The sequence below is a fragment of the Melopsittacus undulatus genome, chromosome 5 (assembly GCF_012275295.1).
Source record: "Melopsittacus undulatus isolate bMelUnd1 chromosome 5, bMelUnd1.mat.Z, whole genome shotgun sequence".
Lineage (NCBI taxonomy): Eukaryota > Metazoa > Chordata > Aves > Psittaciformes > Psittaculidae > Melopsittacus > Melopsittacus undulatus.
Window position 1 is genome coordinate 11,582,442 of NC_047531.1, and position 16,562 is coordinate 11,599,003.

General features: G+C 41.7%; 2 protein-coding genes across 7 annotated transcripts in view; one reads left to right on the top strand and one right to left on the bottom strand.

The window, feature by feature from the left end:
- PRICKLE1 (prickle planar cell polarity protein 1) overlaps positions 1–5,541 on the top strand; it is a 63,996-nt gene extending 58,455 nt beyond the window's left edge. For all 5 annotated transcript variants that reach the window (XM_005148043.3, XM_031048054.2, XM_034063153.1 and 2 more), the window contains exons 5-8: positions 104–307; positions 865–1,051; positions 1,185–2,048; positions 3,277–5,541. In XM_005148043.3, the coding sequence (XP_005148100.2) occupies positions 104–307; positions 865–1,051; positions 1,185–2,048; positions 3,277–4,130 (2,109 nt within the window). In that variant the 3' untranslated portion in view covers positions 4,131–5,541. The remainder of the gene's footprint in view (positions 1–103; positions 308–864; positions 1,052–1,184; positions 2,049–3,276) is intronic.
- A 3,257-nt stretch (positions 5,542–8,798) lies between these two features.
- The window catches only part of PPHLN1 (periphilin 1), a 71,658-nt gene continuing 63,894 nt past the window's right edge, over positions 8,799–16,562 (bottom strand). For both annotated transcript variants that reach the window (XM_005148041.4, XM_013128774.3), the window contains exon 10: positions 8,799–12,451. In XM_005148041.4, the coding sequence (XP_005148098.2) occupies positions 12,242–12,451 (210 nt within the window). In that variant the 3' untranslated portion in view covers positions 8,799–12,241. The remainder of the gene's footprint in view (positions 12,452–16,562) is intronic.

Consider the following 16,562-nt stretch of genomic DNA (forward strand, 5'->3'; position numbering starts at 1 on the left):
GATTAAACCTGCACTATTGGGTTTCGTGTTTTAACTTGGTTTAAATGCTAAAAGCTGGTAGTGTGGGATGGGATGTGTGTTCACTTTCTGGTTTTGTTCCTAGTGCGGTACAAAAGTAAATGGCGGTGAAGTTGCAGTTTTTGCCTCGAGAGCTGGGCCTGGTGTGTGCTGGCATCCCGCGTGTTTTGTGTGCTTCACGTGTAACGAGCTGCTCGTTGACCTCATCTACTTCTACCAAGATGGCAAAATTCACTGTGGCAGACACCACGCTGAACTCCTCAAACCTCGATGTTCAGCCTGTGACGAGGTAAAGAATTCACATTTTATAGCCAATCTATGCTCCTGTTGTTCAGTCAACAGGCTGCATCACTTGGGCAATTACTGACATCAGATCCATTCGTTCAAGAAGTCAGGACTCTTTTGCATAAATGTGCTTGAAGGCTGAGGAGTGTTTAATTTCTTGTAAAATAGGCAATATTACAAGTGACGTGATGGTATTTAGTAAGCATGTATCTGTTTGTATTTAGAACTGAATGTAGTAGATGCAATTGGAAGAAGGATCTGTACAAATACTCCCAAATACCATCCTGATAGCAGCTTTTCTTGAAGGTCTTATGTTCTGTTTGCTTGGTTTTGCTATAAAAAGTAAAGTTGGAGTTGTTTTTTTTTTTGTTTTGTTATAGAAAAGGTCAGAATACCGTAGTTGCTATGGGAAATAGCTGCTTGTATCCTTGTATTCAAAAGACAGCTAAATAAAACTAAATTTAACATATGAATTGCACAATTAGGATGTTTTTCATGTGCTAACTCCCAAGGTGAGGTTTTGGCCACTTAACTAAAAGTTTACCTCTTATCTCTGAAAAGATCATATTTGCTGATGAGTGCACAGAAGCTGAAGGTCGCCACTGGCACATGAAGCACTTCTGTTGCCTCGAGTGTGAAACAATCCTTGGTGGGCAGAGATACATCATGAAGGATGGGCGACCATTCTGCTGTAACTGTTTTGAATCTCTCTATGCGGAATACTGTGAGACATGTGGGGAGCATATTGGTAAGTATGTCTTTTCTAAACATTAGACTTACAAATTAAGGGAAAGCCAATTTATGACGTTATTTCACATTCCAGAAGTGGGGATTCATGCTTTTTAGAGAAACCCAAAGGATTGTTTTTATTCCTTTTCCAGGTGTTGATCACGCTCAGATGACCTATGATGGACAACACTGGCATGCGACAGAGACTTGCTTTTCTTGTGCTCAGTGCAAGACCTCTTTGCTTGGCTGCCCGTTCCTTCCAAAGCAAGGGCAGATTTACTGTTCAAAAACCTGCAGCTTGGGAGAGGATGTTCATGCCTCCGACTCTTCAGATTCTGCGTTTCAGTCTGCTCGATCCAGAGATTCCAGGAGGAGTGTCCGCATGGGAAAAAGCAGCCGTTCAGCCGACCAGTGCCGCCAGTCTCTTCTCCTGTCGCCAGCCCTCAATTACAAGTTCCCTGGCCTTTCAGACAATGCTGATGATACGCTTTCTCGTAAGTTGGATGATTTAAGCCTTTCGAGGGAAGAGGCAAGCTTTGTTAATGAAGACTTCTGGAAAGGAAGAGTAGAGCAGGAAATGCCTGAAGACCCTGAAGAATGGGCTGAACATGAAGACTACATGACTCAACTTCTTCTGAAGTTTGGTGATAAAGGCCTCTTCCAGCAGCCCGCTGAAGTAGACATTAGATCAAGTGAACACTGGATTTCTGACAGCATGGTCAAGAGCAAGCTGGACTTGAAAAAAAATAATCCAAGCCTGGCAAGTAAGAAGTATCAGTCAGACATGTACTGGGCCCAGTCACAAGATGGCTTGGGTGACTCTGCATACGGCAGCCACCCAGGCCCTGCCAGCAGCAGGAAAATCCAGGAGCTAGACATGGAACATGGGGCTTCGGGATACAAACACGACCAAACACCATGGTATGAAGGTTCACTCGAATGTTTGTCTGACCTGAAGCAGCAAGAACAAAGTGTTCGAGACTCAATGGATTCTTTGGCTTTGTCCAATATAACAGGTAATGGGGGGAAATGGTTTTGAGGGAGAGGTCAGCCAAAGCAGAGTATTTTGAGCTAAGACTTTTCAGATCTGTTATTTATAAAAAGCCTTCCATGCCTTACTTTACATGCAAGAGATGGATGTAAAGTAGGCAATTGCTTTTATCATACACATATTCTTCTACAAGATATATTTCTGCTACTTACATTCTATTTAAATTCTTCTCCTTTCCTCTTGAATTCTCTTTGCTTATTAAAAGAAATCCATAATGGTAAATGGAGTAAGAATGGTCTTGAACTATGCATTTGTTATATACAAATCACGCTTTAAGCAAACGAAATTCATTTTTTTTTTCCATACCTTAAGTGCAAGAAGTTGCATTATAATACTAGGATAATATTAATCTTCAAAACACTTTAGGTAATTTCCTTGCTTGTAAAACTATGGAGAAAATCAGAAAGGATGGTAAACTTCTTAGCTGTAGGAAATGAGGTTTATGAGATTATCTTTCTCCATTGACTAAAGAGAAACTGATAATCCGCTTTTGTGAACCTCCCTGTCAAATGTGATTGAAATTAGCCAAAGGGATAAAAGTCAGATATACGTGTGTGTGTGTGTGTGTGTGTGTTGGTATGTATGAGTGTGGGTATTAACTTCCCTTTCCTATTGCCCTACAAAAAGCCCTGGGAGTTAGGTATGAGGGACCCATTTAAAAGTTGTCCTGTCCTCTTTCCATTCCTATCCTCCTACAACCTGAAGTATTGTAGCTACTTGTGTAGCTCAGGCCTGACGACATGCTGTATTGCCCAAGTGGTAACAAAGGAGCTGACATGGGGAGTTTGGTTCAAGGGGCACACGAGGAGGAGAAACTAGAGGTGTTGCAAAGCAATTTATCAATACAAGAAACATGAAATATTTTATCCTTAAAAATGGCAAGCATGGACTGTAAAGTTAAGTAATTCTTTCTTCTCAGAGGCTTAGCTGTATATGTGTTAGAGCTGTTTAAACTCATTAAACTTCTTTGATTCTTGATATTCTAATATTAGTGAATTCTTTAGTAATCAGAGCTAATACTTAAAATGTTTTAAGGCAAAACAAAGCTTACTGCTTTATGAAGCTAATCCTTTTGGTAATAGCTCCAAAACCCACTAGTAAGATCTGCTTTAGTGATAATATTTTATTATAATATTTATCTTTTCAACAGTGTTTTCATTTTCCTTTTCCTCTTTTCTCCATTCCCACCACAGGGGCTTCAATGGATGGAGAAGGCAAACCACGGCCATCCTTGTACTCTTTGCAAACTTTCCAGGAACTGGAGGTAGAGGACTGCGAGAAGATGAGCAACATGGGAACTCTGAATTCTTCAATGCTCCACCGGAGCACGGAGTCCTTGAAGAGCCTGAGCTCAGAGCTATGTCAGGAAAAGGTCTTGCCAGAGGAAAAGCCAGTGCATGTGCCTGTACTGAGAAGATCTAAATCCCAGTCTAGACCTCAGCAAGTCAAGTTTTCAGATGACGTTATTGATAATGGAAGTTACGAGAACCTTGAAATACGTCAGCCTCCAATGAGTGAAAGGACTCGTAGGCGCGTTTACCACTTTGAAGAGCGTGGAAATCGACCTCATCATCGTAGAAGAAGTAGGAAGTCTCGTTCAGACAATGCACTTAACTTGGCTGCAGAAAGAAGATGCTCTCCAAGAGAGAGATTTCGTTATTACTCCCCTCAGGATCATGAAAAATTCATTCAGAATAGAAGCTCTCGTGATCTTCGGGCATATATTCAGAATGCGGAGCTGTATGGGCAGTATGCACATAGTAGGTCTGATTATGCACTGCGGAATCAGGTGGTGGATAAATTCTTTGGATTGTACGGTGAGGAAGATGACTCCTGGTGCTCAACTTCATCATCCTCATCTGATTCTGAAGAGGAAGGATATTTTCTAGGACAGCCAATTCCACAGCCACGATCACTGAGGTATCCGTACTATACAGATGACCTTTCTGGTCCAACTACTGCGTTATCTAGTTCTCATATTGGACAAAGGACAACCAAATCAAAGAAGAAGAGGGGACACAAAGGAAAAAATTGCATCATCTCTTAATTTGTTGTAACAGTTGGGAAGACCAGTCAGCTCTGTAGCTACAGTTTGAACCACATCTTTTTATATTCATAATTGTACTTAGGCAAGTTGCTAAGGTAATTAATGCTTTGCCAGTGTAAATGATAACCCTGCCAGAGTTTACATTGTACAAGTAACGTTCAGAAATGTCACCATGCCAAATGATGATCTGCTCCAATATTGCTAGGTTTATGTTCTATGTTTCAGATGTCAAAATGCTATTACTGCAGTTCTCGATACAGACTTTTTGTAGGCCTTTTATTTTATGCTCACTGTTCACTTATGTTGAATTATCAGAGAGGGGGAATCCAGCAAAGATCAATCAATAAAGTTGTCAGTCCTGTGCTGTAGCTATACCCACACAGGGTGATCTTTGGCTTCTTCTCACTGCCAAGAAAAAGAAGGCTCTGTACTGTGCCCTTTCTTCATTGATAAAGCTCACTGTTCCTCCTCTGGGTTCTGTTACAAAAACTGGATTTTATGGTTGATTTTCATTTGGGAAAACTCTCCCAAAGAGTCCACTATTTAAGGAGGCAAAACCAGAATCTGGGAGTGGAAATCCTTGAGGCCTTGATATATATCCTAAAGCAGCAGTAAATGGTTTATACGTTTAACATCCATGTTTTTCTTCCATGGTTGTTTAAGAATTCCATCCCTCTAAGGGTTTGGTGGGGGGGGGTGTCTTGTGGCTATTGAAAGGAAGATGTTAATTCAGCTGCTGGAATTGGACATAGCTGCCAATGAGCAGTAATGTCTTTTATGCCGTGCCCCCCCTAACTCTCAGCAGTGATGGAGAGAGGTACAACTGCTGGAGTCCTTTGCTCAGGCATGGAACCCCATTTAAGTCAATGAATCTACTTACGTAACAACTATTTTCATAAGGGCTTAAAGGATTAGGCTCCAGACTTGTGTCTTTTCAAATGCATCATCCAGGTTTTAAAATGTATTAGCTGCAATTCTGAATTGAAAACATTGATATTTATAATGTAGTATTTCATAGGCTTAAATGTATTCATAATTTAACAGTGCAAATACTAATGTACATATTGTACAGTTAAGATTTTAAAAGCTGAATATTTTTATATCCCTGAATTTGAAGAAGTTTGTTACAATATCAAACTAGATTTGTTAGGGGTTTAACAGCAGCATTACGGATGAAATATTGCTTGTATTTTAGTCAGGGGTTTTAAGTGGAAAAATATGGAAAAATGTTTAGTGCAAAACAGCTTAATTTTGTCTACTAGGTATTAAAAGCTCTGTATGCATGGTGGGGCTATGTAAATACTCTCTATGGCCCTCTTAATCTTGCAAGTGTTATTTATGGGTCAAGCAAAATGTAAACTATATAAATGTAAAAACCACACAAGCCTGGAATATATCAGTACAACAAATATGCACCTCCTGTGGATGTGGATTTTTTTTATTGTTATTGTTCCTTTCGTTTCCCCAAAATAGTTCCTGAAGTTCCCATATAAAAGGGGGACAGATGCTGGGTGGTACTAGAAGGCAGGCTGGCAAAAAACTGTGAGGTAGTAGGTACCCTCAAAAGTTGCTTTGAACTCCTCTATGGAGTAGGAACTATTTACAGGTCTAATGCATTTCCACTGTTTTAAATGAAGGACAGAGATTTGTTAGTTGAATGCATAGAGACACCCACCAGTTAAGGCAGTAAATGCTAAGCCCATTGGTTTTCTGACCACCTGAAGAAAGGCAAATAATGAAATAATAGATGGTTTTTACCAAAAAAAGCCTGGCAAATTTAACTAAGCCTGACCTTCCTGAGGATGTAGAAGTTTGGAAATTAAAGAAGCTACAAGTAAGGGAGGGAATTGCCATGTGAGTATTGGCTTACACCGGAGAAAATGAAGTTAACTAGCAGTTGCTTGCTTGTATTTCTCAGCATAAAATAGGCAAAGATCTTTTACTCCCAGAGGTAGTATTCACCATTTAAGTCACTTTTCTAGCACAAACAAGTCTTGTGAAGACTGATCATAGTGTCATACTCCATCACATGGGCCAGTGCGTGGCTCATGGGATGCTTCCAGGCAGCAGGCTGCTGTGGTGGCTTGGGCAGCATTTGCTTTCCGTGCAGCCAAACGCCTGTTCTGCTTAAATACGTATATTACAACCACCAGCCTGCCACATCTTACAGCACTCAAGGAGAGATGCTGACTTGTTAACACTTAGACCATACCAGGTCCATAATATAGGACCATAGAAGCACAGTATGGTTTGGGTTGGAAGGGACCTTAAAGTCCCAATCCCCGTGCCATGGGCAGGAGCACCTTCCACTGGACCATGTTGCTCAAAGCCGTGTCCAACCATTCCAGGGATGGGGCAGCCACAGCTTCTCTGGGCAACCTGTGACAGTGTCTCATGATCCTCATAATTAAGAATTTCTTACCAATGTCTAATCTAAATCTCCCTCCTGTCAGTTTAAAGCCATTCCCTGCTTGTCCTATCACTGCAAACCCTTGTCAAACATCCGTCTCCAGCTTTCTTATAGTCCCCCTCTAGGTATTGGAAGGATGCTCAATGCCTGGGACCTTCCATTATTTCCTGCATTTCCAAATAAACAGAACAAGGATCTTCAGAAACAAAATACAGTGGCCCTACTGCTGTGTCCTTTTTGCAGCATATAGCTGTCTCATGGAGAAATACCTCTACCTGTAGTTATTACACCTAATCCCGAGATACAGCGTATGTAACCTCCCAAAGTGCACTGTTTTATTAAGTGATAAAGGTTCTCCATAGATGTTTAGTTCCTTCTTAATACTTTCTGCTTAAAACAAAATGGACTATACAACATCGATCTCTTAAGTGTGTCTAAACTAGCTCCAGAGTTAACTTTCACATTCCCTTCCTCTAGACCTCAGAATAGATGAGCTGAAAGATGTATCTCTCACCCATGACCTTATACAAAACCCAAACTTAAGGCTAGAGGTGTTGCTGCTGGGGCACTGTGAACTCTGCTCCTGAAAGGGCTCTGGGTACTTCAAAATGAGTGATGTAAACAGCGATGCCTCCCACCACTGTTTATTGTTAGCTCTCAGCTGGAAGCTTCAGCAGTGGGTAAGGGCCTCTCCTTGTCCTCTGGTTTACTCACAGAACAAGTGAGAGGCACATTTGACTGTGCAAGGGGTGCTAAATCCCCCATGCTTGGTGCTGCTCTCCCTTACACAGCAGCAATGCCTCCAGCCCCAGGCATGAGCTCCAACCAAGTGAGCACACTCACAGCGCAGTGCCCTGGGGAGCAGTGTGCTGGTGGGGTTGGGTTCTAGTGGTTAAGCAGCTTGTTCAGAGCCAGTTCAGGTACCTCTACAGGGTGGCACATCCATCTCCCTTACACAGGCTGGGCTGCAGGACCACAAGCCACTAAGTGCATTGGAAAACATTCAGAAAGCTTTGTTTTGCTGAGGAATGGACTTGGACTCATTCAGGTGCAGGGGAAGACTAACAGGTAGCTGTAACCACGTGCAATGAACCAGAGGCAAACTTGTATTTTTATCCACTGTAAAAGTGTCACTAAGTTTAAAGCTGCCAATATGGCTTAGTCTCGTTTTTTTTCAGCTTGACATAAACAATTTCTACTTCATTATTTTTGACCACTTCTCATGAGAAATGTTTCTAATGGATTCTTCCACTTCAGCTATACAGACAGGTATGGGATATAGGGTCTGCTACCAGCACAGACCCAGATACAGTCACCAAAGCTGTAAATTCTGGTTTGTATTATTAGAAGTAGTATCTGTATTCCAAGTGGAGCTTACAACCTTATAGGCACCTAAGCACCGCACAGCTGCTCACGCAGTACCCTGCAGTGGGATGGGGGAGAGAACTCAAAAAGTGAGAAAACTTGGATCTAGGTAAAGACAGTTTAATAGGGAAAGTAAAAAGCCCAAAACAACAACAAAACACACACACAAAAAAACCCCACAAACCCCCCCCAAAATGATAACACCCCCCCCCCCTCAGCCAACTGACACCCAGCCAGTCCCAGAACAGCAGCCACAGCAAACTACCCCCATCCCTTTCCTGCAGCTTTTTGTGCTGAGGATGGTATCATATATATTAAGGGGGCCTATAAAGGTGCTGGGAACGGACTCTTCATTAGGGACTGTAGTGACAGGATACGGCCTAATGGGTTAAAACTTAAACAGGGGAAGTTTAGATTGGATATAAAGAGGAAATTCTTTACTGTTAGGGTGGTGAGGCACTGGAATGGGTTGCCCAGGGAGGTAGTGAATGCTCCATCCCTGTCAGTGTTCAAGGCCAGGTTGGACAGAGCCTTGGGTGATATGGTTTAGTGTGAGGTGTCCCTGCCCATGGCAGGGGGGTTGGAACTAGATGGTCTTAAGGTCCTTTCCAACCCTAACTGTTCTGTGATTCTATGACATTAGGAAAAGGCTCTTTAGTGGGAGGGTGGCTTATCACTGGAACCAGCCCCCCAAGGGAAGTGGTCACAGCCCCAGGCCTGTCGGAGCTCAAGGGGTGTCTGGATGATGCTCTTAGTCATACAGTTTAGTTTTAGGTAGTCCTGTGAGGAGCAGGACTTGGTGATCCTCATGGCACCCTTCCACCTCCAGACATCATTCAATTCTGCAATTGTAAACTTAGGTCTTTACAGAAGGACACTTGAAAATCAAACACTTTTAGCATAGTAAATTTAATGAGGCTTCTAACAAAGGAGACTAACAAACTGTACAGTTATAACGAACACTTTTAATCAAAAATATATTAAACATAATTTCAGGATTCTTCCACCAGCATTTCTAACCCAAAGCAGAAAATTGGATGCAACACCCTGGGGGCTCTCACTCCTGTAGACAAGCAGTGAAGTGCTTCTGCCTCAGAGAAGACTTTGCCTGTGGTTTCATGACAGATCTTTGCAAACCAGGTTGCTGCCAGGAGGGGTGGGTCAGATCTGACTACTGTGCCACAGCAGGTTGCCTCTCTTCCCTTCTCTCCCTCCCCAGATTAGCATCCCGTAGGATCCGGGAGCTGATTCCCACTCATTGTGCAGCCCACACAATGCCGGGTGCCAACAAGGTAAGCTGCAGGTCATCTGCTTCGAGCAATGTGAACTCTTGTAGAAACCAACAAAAGCCAACTGGGAAACCACACCCTGCCGACATTAAAGCTAATCGGGCACCTCAGGAATCTGATGCAATACATATTTAATATACGCTATCAAGATTTGCATGTGTAAGATGCTGTGATACAGACAATACCTTGTACGTGCAAAATTGTTTCTATTTCCCTTTTCTGCACACCATTCTGGTGAAACCTTGGAAGCTCTCTTGATAAAGGGGCTGAATTCAATGACTTTTTCATTTCAAAATAATGTGCACTTTGGAAGTCATTTTACGGAGTTTCACATGTTTCTAAATGCAAATGTATACAAAACAATCATGTTTATACTTAACTCTTTGTGTTTATGACTCAAATTATCCCCTTCCTAAAACATTCACAGAAAACAGAATGTTATTACATGTAAAGCTGTAGAGAATTCAACAGTCAGGATATCACCAATGAGTCTTAAGTATTTTTCACCTCTGAAAAGTAGCACTGGCAGCCATCTGACCCTCTCCAACCACTCAACCAACTATAATCACTCTATCATGTCAATAGTGATGCCAGACATTATTCAGAACCACCTAGGTTTGCAATGATGATGAATTTGGGGCCTTACAGTTCAACTTGACATTATACCTAATCCAAAGCAACTTGGAGTTCCTAAAGAGATGATCCTCCTCGCTTTCCTTGTCCCCCTGAATTCCTGCTCCTTCTTGATGCCAGAAATAAAGATTACACACAGCCTCCTGATTGTGAAAACTGATGGATGAGGAGTGGTGAGTAGGTTCAAGGGGGGAGGCAAGAGAGAGTAGAAGGGACCTTTCCCTCCTCAGTGCTTACCTGCAGTTATCCTCTGTAAGGTGCAGCCAAAAACATAACAAAGGAAACATTTAGTAGCAAATAGTAACAAAAAAATAGAATTCACCCTCCATAAAACTCAAACACAAGCAGGAAATACACAGGAGGTGGAAGCAGTGACAGGCCACCTGGGAAGAATATAGGGATGCTGTCAGGGTATGCAGAAATGCGACAAGGAGAACCAAGGCTCTTTTGGAATAATATCTGGCTAAGGATGTCAAGGACAAGAAGAAAGGATTCTTCATATACATCAATAATAAAAGGGAAACTAAGAAAAAATGTAAGCCTGCTACTGAACGGAGCAGGGATTCCCCTGGTGACAGAGGATGCAGAAACACTGAATGCCTTGTTTCAGTCTTCAATGCCAAGGTCAGCCCCCAGGAGTCCTTGACTCAGGAGATGAGGGAGAAAGTCTGGAGAGAGCAAGTCCTTCCCTTGATTGAGAAGGACTAGAGATCATTTAGACAAACATGACATGTGCAAGTCCATGGGCTCTGACAGAATGCACCCCCCTGAGTGCTGAGGGAGCTGGCACACCTTATTACTAGGCTACTCTTGATCATCTTTGAATGGTCATGGCAATCAGGAGAGGCGCCTGAGGACTGGAAGAAAGCAAATGTCACCCCAGTCTTCAATAATGGCAAGAAGGAGAAGCCTGGGAGCTACAGACCGATCAACCTCACCTCAATCCCTGGTGATGGAATGGCTCATCCTGGAGGCCACATGGAAGGCATGTGGAACGCATGTGGAAGACGAGGCAGCTATCAGGAGCAGTCAGCATGGATTCACCAAAGGTAAACTGGAAATAACCCCAGGTACCAGTACGGGCTGGGTGCTGACCTGATGGGAAGCAGCTCTGCAGAGAATGACCTGGGGGTCCTGATGCATAAGTTGTCCATAAGCCAGCCATGTGCCCCTGTGGCCAAGAAGGCCAATGGTATTCTGGGCTGCACCAGGAATAGCACTGCCAGCAGGCTGAGGGAGGTAATCCTCCCTCTACTCACCCCTGGTGAGGCCTCACCTTGATTATTGTGTCCAGTTCTGGGTTTCCCAGTACAAAAGAGACATGAAGCTCCAGGAGCAAGTCCAATGAAGGTATATGGGAATGATGAAGGGTCTGGAGCATCTATCATATGAGGGAAGACTGAGGGAACTGTTCAGCCTAGAGAAGACTCAGGGGATCAGATCAGTGCATGTAAGTATCTGAAGGGAGGGTATCAAGAAGATAAGGCCAGACTCTTCTTGGTGATGCCAAGTGACAGAATGAGAGGCAATGGGCATAAAGTAGACCCCAGGAAGTTTCATCTGAACATGAATAACTTCTTTACTGAGCATTGAAGTAGGCTGGCCAGAGAGGCTGTGGAGTCTCCTTCCCTGGGGATATTCAAGAGCCACCTGGACATAGTCCTGAGCAATGTGCTCTAGGTGACCCTGCCTGAGCAGGGGGTTTGCACTAGATGACCCCCAGTGGTCCCTTCCAACCTCCAGCACCTATGATTCTTTGAATACTGCTCACTAGAAATGACTCATGACATGGAAAACACCAACATTTAAACAGCACTTGCAGAATCTGCAATTAGAACACAAGTACAGCACTTACACCAAGTAGCATTGCTCTGGCAGTCAGAGACTAGAGATAACCCCTAGTGCAATTTTACAGAATGAATCTGAAGTTTAAAATTAAACTATAATAAATAAGTTAAATCATAGCTGCTACCAATTTTGCGAGTCTTCCCTTCCTATGGTATGTATGAAAACAAGACTTCTTTCTGTGTTAGTTGAAGAATGAAGAACTGCTTTTTGTTACTTTAATAAAAAATACAGTGTATGAAGTTACACTTATAAACATCAAAACATAAGTGTACATACATTGGACTGAACAGTTGTTCCTAGGTAACTGTGTAAAGGCTTTAAAAATAGTTTGTCACTTTCCAGCATTTTTGAAAAGGACATCCTTTCAAAGGAATATATGTCAACAAGTACAGGTAGGAAGAATACAATTGTGGAGACCACAGTGAACACGATATAGCCACCTGAGCTACTACAAAGGAGCGCAGGCCTTGGGTTCAAATCCCCAGCAAGATCTCCTTCCCAGCAAAAAAGCAGATTTATGTATTATGGCATACACAATGAAGAGGATCTAAAGCATATTTCTGTCCTTAGTATGAGCCTTCTTTGAAGGATTCGGATAGATCTTGATTGGCAGCATCGTACTGAGCAATGAAATGTTTGAGTTCTTCTATACACCGTTCACCTATTTCATGCAAATTCTGCCTCAGGGCAAACTGAATGGAGTTCTCCAATGACGGATCTTTATCAATTAGCATCTTCACTACCATGCCAAAGGTTTCACAGTCTTGTCGGTAGATCTAGGAAGAACACATTTTAGAAAAGAATTAAATGGAACACTCTTTACATTAGCACACCAACAGCCCTCATTGAGTTAGGTGCTACTGCAGACACAAACCAAAGGACATTGGATATAACAGGAGTCTCAACTGTAAGATGCATTTACTTTTTCTCTTATGACCCGCGCTAATACAAATTTAAGTAGTTCAGAACTATCTGGACACAAGAAATCGCTCTTCTTGGGAAAAATTAGTTAAAAAGAAAAATGAAGTTCCTTTGCAGCAATATTTAATGCATAATGGCAGAATGAAATACAAAAGCTAAACCACATTTTCACTGCAAATATGTATAAAATTAATCGTGGCATGTCTAGCAATTCCAGTCTTCATACAAAGCATCAATAACTTAGACTGTAATCTTTCCTAATACTTTAAATACAAGTTGTGTTTAAATAATGTCACAAAACTATGTTTTTTTGGTGGGTATTTGTTTCTCATAGAAATTCTTGACAAATATGATTTTAATTACTTTGACTGCATTGGTGATTCAAGCACTAAGGATAAGAGCAATCCTGGCAGTGGTTTATGTGAACCCGTCCCATCTTATACTGCAGGGAACGCAGAGTTGTGAGTCAGTTATGTACCACAGCTGAGGAGAAGTAAGTTCTCATTATCACCACAACTGTTTTGCAGACAAACATCCAATGATACTTTTAGCTGGTTTTCAAAGTGAGTCCTCCAACTTTATTGTACTTTTTTCAGATTCCAGCTAAGGTTATGAATCTAAACCCCCACCAAAAAAGGAACTTGTCAAAGTCTTCCAGCCACCAGATGCAGTTCTTTTGCACACCTCTTTGGCCAATTTCTATTTAGGAAACACACTGGCCTTCTGAGTGCAGATAAGTAAGTTTTATATCACTGTGCTTTTTTTTTTTTTGGGGGGGGGGGAGCTAAAATGTTGATATTCCTCAAAGTGTGATTATCCTTTAGCATTGCGTGCTTGTGTTAGAACTTGTTTTTTTGAGAGACGCGTGACCTTTTCCTTCCACATTTATCTATATTGCAGACACACGTATGATACAATTGTATATATGCAATTTCCCATTAGTAAAAAAGAAAGAAAAAGACAAGAGAACCCTCCCCAAACTGAATACCACCACACTGTTTGATTCATAAGGACCAGTCCAAGGGCAGCTCAAGTATATTCATTCCAGAGGAACAGTAAAACAAACAAATGAATGAACAAACATTCTGCACACAAACTGTTCTCAGAAACATGACGATTTAACATGATACCTGTAATAATGACAGTTCTCAAGTGTCTGATGTTCTGTACCAACAGTTTAAAATGAGACCCGCTTTTCAAATGCTGGTTGGCAAATAAAAGAGAACCTTTTGAAAGAAACTGATTGTCATTGGAGATTAACAAGCCAAAAAGAAGACTGCAGTCCAAAACAAACCACAGCTAAACATCTTAAGTGTGGAAACAGTGCACACATGGCATTCTTTCTGAGGGGATTGTTTCCTCCTTTGTAAGCTTTGTTCTTTGGTAGTAAAATATCAGCACAAAGCCCAGACTCTCGGAGTTCATGGTCCACAGCAAGTAAACCATGATACATGCTAAGAGAACTTCAAACAGAGTAAATTTGGGTTACTTTTTTCTGACTCTTTCCAAGGAAAAAGCTCAGGAAGAATTGCTGTCTCTGATTAGCCATATGACAGACAGATGGTATTTCACTCTGGATAACTCATGCCTTTCATGTACTTGCAGCACGCTTCCTAGCACCTTCACAGAATGATTTCTGAGAGTTTTTTTTCTCCCTAGAGCCATTAAGTTTGGGGGGAAATAGTTAAAAACCTTCTTTTTATTTCTCTTCTTTTTTTTTTCCTTATTGCAAGTCTATTTGTCCTAGTCTATCACCTTTGAAGTGGTCAGAACAAGGATGTGTGAATGATCTTCCACAGGTAAATGAACCTGGTAACTGTCAGTCTTCAGAGAACGCTGTGCAACACTGGCACGAATGAAACCCTGACACTAACAGAGAACACAGACACATCATCCCATCTTCTGCACCAGAAGGCACCCAGAGCTACAGCTGAAGGAAATGCTCTACTTTTAATTGGCCTTCAAATTAATAGCAAACTGTGCTATCTGCTATTTCTCTCGCACACCACAAAGAACTAACCCAGATGAAATTCCCCGACCCTCAGCATATAAATATTAGCTCAATCTAAGCACATTTGTCCTTAAACTTTCCCAATAGAAGGCATGGAAGAGAATCAGGAGAGCCACTGTTGTCGCTGCGTCCGGAGTCAGAAGTCACTTTGCTGTCACAACAATCTGGAAACCAAACACCTTCACGTATAAGACGAACACTTCCAATTCTTTGTGACAAAAGACTTGAAACAAATAAAACAGAACTGACCTAAACCAGGGGAAGAAGGCAGAGGTGGGGCAGGAAGGCAGCTCTAACAACAGAAAACAAAGGAAACAGCTCAGCTCCTCTAACAATAATTGAGCAATTTTCCCTCTACAAGCTTGCTGCCCCAGCTGCTATTTCTAATCCTCCCCGTGCAATCTGCCTCCTTCTCAATTGTGCTGATAAACCTATTTGTGTAGCTGCGACACAAATTGCATCATTGAGATGATCCCTTTTTAAATGACTTCCCCCCCCAATTAATGTGATTCAGTGATTCAATTCTAAAACCAGATGCATCAGCACAACTGAAAGAACTGTGAGCCACAGTTGTGAGGTGGTAATAACTCCATAAACCAGTTCGTATCTGAAGTCAGTGCACAACTACCAGCTCTCAGAGAGAAGTTACTACGCTTTGCAGAAGGGAATAGGGATTACAAATACAACAATATCAATTACAGAAGATATTAGTAGCTCAATGGGACAATCAGCTATGTTTAAAAATGGTGCAAGCACTCAAAGTTCTTGTAAAAGAGGATGGTGGCACGGCATACTTAAATCCATCCTCTCCGTGGAAGAGAGACAAAAGATGTTTCTGGAAAATAAGCCGAGAACGTAATGTTTGAGGAAGAAAGAAAACTGCAGAAAAGACCCCAAACAAGCACAACAGCTCTCTGCAGGAGAAGACTATTTAAAGAACTTGTGACCCAATGAAGTTTGAAATTAACCCTACATTTAAAATTCCAGCTGATATTGATTTTGAGCTCAGACTATGGAAAGCTTATCTGTAAACATCTGGAACTAAAAGCTGAAAACGGTTCCATGTGTGGGGAAAGAAGAAATAACATTTTTAGGTTGAAAACCAAGAAAGGGAATGATACCAACGACATGATTATTCTGTCTGATATATACGCCAGTTAATCCTGAAAACAGCTAAAGCCATGGGGTGAGCATTTACCAAGGCCCTAGCATACTTTTATTCTCTGACCTAAGCTACAGCATCAGCATAATGGAAAGAACGTGTAACACTTTCGTAAGCAGATGAAGGAGAAACAGAAACAGCTGTTCTATTCCCAAATATATAAATGTATTTATATTTATTTTACACACACACACACACACACTATATATTCTCTTGATTTTCCTGAGAATGAGAAGTATATACGCAGAATTCAAGCTCTCTTTGAAGAGTTTTCCAAAGTCAGCACATCTGGCATCTGTGAGGTCAGAGGATCCCAAATATGCCTACTTTTACATTATTCTCATGGCATTTTAGCTCTTTTATTCTTACATGATAATAGCATAGAGGCTCTAGCTTAGATCAACCCTTCACATGCCAGCCTCTGTATAGCACTTAGGCCTTCTCTAGATTCAAGTCTAAAGTTGTGGTGCTCCTGCAGCATATTAATGAACACTCCTTATATATTTGGGAAAACTAAACCAAAATTTGCACTTAGATCTATTTAAATATAGACCTAGCTAACGCAATGGAGATGTTGGTCTCCAAGGTCAGAGGTGATTAAGCCCTAGAACTCGCCAGGCAGAATGAAACTTTGAGAATTCCTTAATCTGTGTCTGTGCAACGTTTCACAATTAACCTCAAAGTACCATCAACAGTGACTTAATTACAGTGTATGACACTGCCATGACAGAGATGAAGGCTACCACACATTCTCTTCTTCCAGCTCAGCTCTGGGGCATTAACCTCTGATGGT